The sequence below is a fragment of the Lactuca serriola genome, chromosome 4, assembly GCF_051521515.1.
Source record: "Lactuca serriola cultivar US96UC23 chromosome 4, Lser_US96UC23_V15, whole genome shotgun sequence".
Taxonomy (NCBI): domain Eukaryota; kingdom Viridiplantae; phylum Streptophyta; class Magnoliopsida; order Asterales; family Asteraceae; genus Lactuca; species Lactuca serriola.
Window position 1 is genome coordinate 49,849,927 of NC_136411.1, and position 5,076 is coordinate 49,855,002.

Consider the following 5,076-nt stretch of genomic DNA (forward strand, 5'->3'; position numbering starts at 1 on the left):
CACATGAATTATAATCTACTTATATGTTAGGCCTTTTTATTTGTTGTATAGACGGGCCCATAGCCCACTTCTGTTTGTATATAATAGTAAGATTGAAATCAGTTGTGTGGAATCAATCTAATTACAGCCATGTCCGAATTGTCTACAATAGTGTAACTTGAGTTCTCATTATAGTTGAGATGCCACAAGAAGTGAGTTCATGGATAGAAATATACGAGGAAGAACAAGAAGAAGAAACACAAAATACGTTCATCTAAAATTAATTTTGGTATACACTTGATCTCAACAACCTTCATTAAAAAAAAAAAACACTACAATGGTCACAATTAAACAAAAACAAAACCTAACCCACAATAAACCTTCCAAAATTAAACCTTAAAAAAAAAATTGACATCAACAAATACAACCATTACCTAGTAGAAGCTCTTGCACTCATGGAAGAATGATAATTTGTGCTTCTTTGTTTCCTATACGATGTATAAACATCATCATACTGACTAACCTCATTCGGGTTAGCCGTCGCCCCGAGCCCGAGCCGCCCGGACCCACTCGACCCGGGTTTCTTCTCCACGGTTCCATCCGCGTAGGTCCCGGTCTCGGGGTCCACCTGTAGGTTAGGGGGTGGGGGTATACACGCACCCCCTTTACGTACAGGTGTCTCTCTTTCATATTCATATTCATCTTCATCATCACTTTTTGCTCCCATTGGTCCTTCTGAAGGGTTCACTTCTCCAATCTCCTTAAAGAACTTTGATACGCTTTCAAGAATCTCAGATGGGGAGATTGTAGAGGGCGGAATCACGGTTGGAATGTCGAGAGGACTCATGGGGGAATAGGGTACTCCGCTTCCGATTTGCATTTTTCTAACCATTCCGGGGATTAGTCCGGGTGGGAATAAAGGGTATGGTGGTAATTTTTCGGGTGCTTGTGGTGGTGGTATTTGTTGGATGGAAGATTGAAGGGGAATGGAGCTGGGGTAACCGGGGTTGGAATGGAATTGCGGGGTTGGAATCGGTGGTGCCATTCCGGGTGGGAGTTGTTCTTGGTCTGATAAATTTGGAATCATACCTTGTTTATCAGGCTGCCAATGCACCATATTTGAAGCTGATGCTTGCTGTGGATGTCCTGCATGGAAAAGTTTTTAATCGAAATGTGATTCTGCATCAAATAAGTTAGAATGGTCCTCATGCTTTCTGAGTTTAACTTTTTCAGTCCAAAACTGAAACATTTTTCAATTTTGGTCCTTATTTCAAATTTTCATATCGAGTTTGGTCGTTATTTCAAGTTTTTCCATATTGATTTTAGTCCTTATTTCAAGTTTTCATATCGATTTTGGTCCTTATTTCAAGTTTTCATATCGATTTTCGTCCTTATTTCAAGTTTTCATATCGATTTTCGTCTTTATTTCAAGTTTTCATATCGATTGTGGTCCTTATTTCTAGTTTCATATTGATTGTGGTCCTTATTTCAAGTTTTCATATCGATTTTCGTCCTTACTTCAAGTTTGCATGTCGACTTTGGTCCTTCAAGTTTTCATGTCGATTTTAGTCCTTATTTCAAGTTTCATATCAATTTTGGTCCTTATTTTATTTCAAGTTTTCATATCAATATTGGTCCTTATTTCAAGTTTTCATATCGATTTTGGTCCTTATTTCAAGTTTTCATATCGATTTTGGTCCTTATTTCTACTTTTCATATCGATTTTAGTCCTTATTTCTAGTTTTCATATCTATTTTGGTCCTTATTTCAACTTTTCATATCAATTTTGGTCCCTAGGACCAAAACCAGAAAGCCCCAAAGACCAAAAGCCATGTGAAACCATAAAATACAGACCAAAACTGAAAACTGTTACATTTTTTAACTAAACATAGCAAAAGCCAGAAAACACAGAGGCCATTTTTGTAATCTACTCAAAATGTGTGTGTGTGTGTGTCGGGGGGTACCTGGAATGGCTGATGGATCACCTGGGATAGTAGATAAGTCATTCTTAGGAAAAGAACCAACAGGTGGGCCACTGAGCATCTCAGTCTCTAGAACACGGATAGTATCAGGATCATAAACTTCCTTTGATGCCCAAAACTGTAAAATTTTCTGCAATCTTGATTGATTTTCATCTTTGTTTACAGGGTTGTGGTAAATTCTTGCAAGCATAGAGCCTAAAACATGTCTAAAAGCAAGCGCCTCGTTATCAATCTCATGAGGATTCACACGTCTTTGCAAGCTGCAGTTTTTACAATAAAATATACACATAAGAATATTACACTATCACAACATAACAGATATTAGACATACCTGTCAAATAAAATGTCATTAGCCAAGTAAATGATATGCAGCTGTCTTTCAGAGTCATCAAGAGAAAACACTCTATCCCTAAGTGCTTCTGCAAGAGCAGGAGCAAAAGGAGACCTCTGCATGAACCACATTTTAGCACCTTTGATTGACTCTTTTGTCCCTGTGAGACTATTCAGCATGTTATTCATCTCTGATGCAACATCAGAAGGAAGTGGGCCAGAGAGACCTTTGAAAGCCCTGGAAGATTGGTCGAACTCTGGCCTCCCATGGCTGACAAAAGGCTGATGGTGTTGCTGTTCATAAAACGGTGGATATGGATGTTGCTGATGCATTTGAGGAGCAGGAGGTAAATGTGGAGGATTTAAGGGTGACTGGTTGTTCATCATAGGGTTAGAAGTGTGCAACATGTTAACATTAGACGGAGGAAAAGAAGGGTTAAACATGGCACCAGGTGGGTGTGAAGCTAACCAGAGTTTATACCTGTAATAACTATGGCCTTCACCACCAAACAAGAAACTATAAGCAGGGTTATCTTTCTGTTTTTCACGAATCATAGCTTCAAACTCAGGGCCATTTTTCACTGCATATTCCACAAGCTTATCAATAGTCTTTTGTTGTTCAGGGTCAGAAGGAGGAGGGGCGGGTGGTGGTGGTGCATCATATGGACCATGGAATGGGGAAGGGCTTACATGAGGCGGCATATGAGGGGGGAAATTTGGAGGTGGTTGTTGTTGTTGTTGTTGTTGGGGGAGGTGAAGATGGTGAAGATGGGATTGAGGGTGAGGGTGGATCTGTGGTTGTTGCATGAGAGGGTGGCGGGGAAATTGTTGGATGGAAGGATGTGGTGGTATAAAAGGAGGGCCATGAACTGAAGGTAGGAATTGTTGTTGATGTTGTGGGTGAAAACCGTATGGTGGTGGTGGTGGTGGTGGCTGTTGGTTCTGGATATTAGCAGCTTGTTGCTGTTGTTGTTGTGCAAATGCCATGGCAGCAGCTGCATAATCATGGCCCTGACGATCCATCAATCTTTAGCAAGATGATCTTCAAGAACCACCTAACAAGATGACATTAACATATAGCTTAATAATAAACTCAAAGCAGACACAATATAGAAACTATGCATGAATTTGAAACCCCTAACTTGATGATTAAGTGATTATTGAATCACTAGTGTTCTCAATAAACAATGAGGCTAAATACAAGAAGCAGACATTAATATCCACTCCATTAATAGAACAAATCAATTTAAAATCTAACTTTGAATGAACGTAAATGAATCAATGGACCCGATAATCAAAATAAATTGAACTCGAAGACATACTAAACCCCTTTATATAGAGGATTTTATCAGTGGAAGTATTATTACACAAGAGTATTTGCTAAAGGAACATCAAAGACACAGGTAAATCAAAAACCTATATGCTGGGAACAGAATAAAAGTTGAGGAAAACTTCAGATTAGTAAATAAATTCTAAACTGTTAAAGCAAAATTTCAACGCAATCATATTGTAGATATGAATTAGAAGATGATAAAAAGCTAAGGCATCAGTACGCACTTGAGAGTAAAAATTAGGGCTTTTAATATAGACAAATGTAGGAAGAAGATCTTCAAAGCTTTTTGAGGGAATAAATTGTGGAATCGGTGGTCGGAGGGAGAAGATGGACGGCGCAGGAGAAGTAAGGCGCCGGCAAGCTGATATTGGAAAACCAGATAATTGGTTGAGCGATTGTTTACTGTAGTCCTCTATTTCATTCACGGTCTCTAGAGCAGAAGCAGCGGTGCAACTCGGCTGTAGCCGGTGTATAGGTTTGATAAAACCACAATTTGAATTAATCTATTTGGTTTAAATATTGAGAATAGCTTATTTATTTATTAGTTTATAACCGTTCATTATTTGGATAAAATCGAATTGTCTGATTGGACAAACTGGATTTGCCTATTTGATTCGGATATTCAGATTTTTGGATTGGTTTTCAACAAAATCGAATTACTATTTTGGATTTCAGATTAGTTTTGGTTTATAAAATATGAACCGAATAATCCAAAAAAACCGAATAACAATATATATATATATATATATATATATATATATATATATATATATATATATATATATACTAATATAACTATAACTATTTATTAATTTTATAATTTATTTTTTCAAATAAGCTCAAAAAGTTTCATCTAATAAAAAACATTAATACACATTTTCTCTTTTTCTCTTACAAGTTCTTTATCTATTAAATATTAAACTATAATATACATTCTTAGTAGTTTATAAATTTTAAATTACAATTTGCTTCTTCTATAAAAATTGGATAATATTATAATTATATGTCATTTTAAAATGTTTTAGTTTTTGAAAACCGAATTATAAAAACCGGTCCAACCGAATTGTAATTGGATCGGATCATATCGGATTTGAATTTAGTTTGGATTATTCGGATCCATATTTTGAAAACCAAAATCAATTTGGATTTACTTAATTGGATCGGATTGAACCAATCCATCCAAACGAACACTCCTAGGTGGAATAACCAGTTTTTATAAAAGTGTTTGGATTGTCACAATGGAAATAAGCAATAAATTGATAAAAGTTTTAAGTTTGGCAAACAAAAACAATATATATATATATATATATATATATATATATATATATATATATATATATATATATATATATACACACACAGACACACGAGTAAAATGACTAAAAAAGACTTCATTTTATATGTCAGACATATTTTTCTTATCAAAACAAAACAATTTTGTTTTTGAAATAA

At 35.9% G+C, this 5,076-nt stretch overlaps 1 protein-coding gene across 2 annotated transcripts; it reads right to left on the minus strand.

Annotated features, from left to right (window-relative positions):
• Nucleotides 1-234: 234 nt before the first annotated feature.
• On the minus strand, nucleotides 235-4,116 carry LOC145101536 (SWAP (Suppressor-of-White-APricot)/surp RNA-binding domain-containing protein). 2 transcript variants are annotated; one of them, XM_079038745.1, is made up of 4 exons: nucleotides 3,849-4,116; nucleotides 2,293-3,346; nucleotides 1,965-2,221; nucleotides 235-1,125 (listed from the first exon to the last, which is right to left on the minus strand). In XM_079038745.1, exons 2-4 carry the CDS (start codon nucleotides 3,312-3,314, stop codon nucleotides 410-412), a joined length of 1,995 nt encoding a protein of 664 aa, XP_078894871.1. In that variant the 5' UTR covers nucleotides 3,315-3,346; nucleotides 3,849-4,116; the 3' UTR covers nucleotides 235-409. The 2 variants fall into 2 exon arrangements, with proteins under 2 accessions (XP_078894871.1, XP_078894870.1); XM_079038744.1 differs by having other exon boundaries at nucleotides 1,944-2,221.
• Nucleotides 4,117-5,076: the final 960 nt, after the last annotated feature.

Excerpts from the sequence above, each read along its gene's own strand:
- LOC145101536 (XM_079038744.1), bottom strand. The coding sequence starts at position 3,314 with ATGGATCGTCAGGGCCATGATTATGCAGCTGCTGCCATGGCATTTGCA. Across the intron at positions 2,222-2,292 it reads AATGACATTTTATTTGACAG|CTTGCAAAGACGTGTGAATC; the intron begins GTATGTCTAATA and ends TAAAAACTGCAG. Across the intron at positions 1,126-1,943 it reads TGATCCATCAGCCATTCCAG|GACATCCACAGCAAGCATCA; the intron begins GTACCCCCCGAC and ends TTTTCCATGCAG.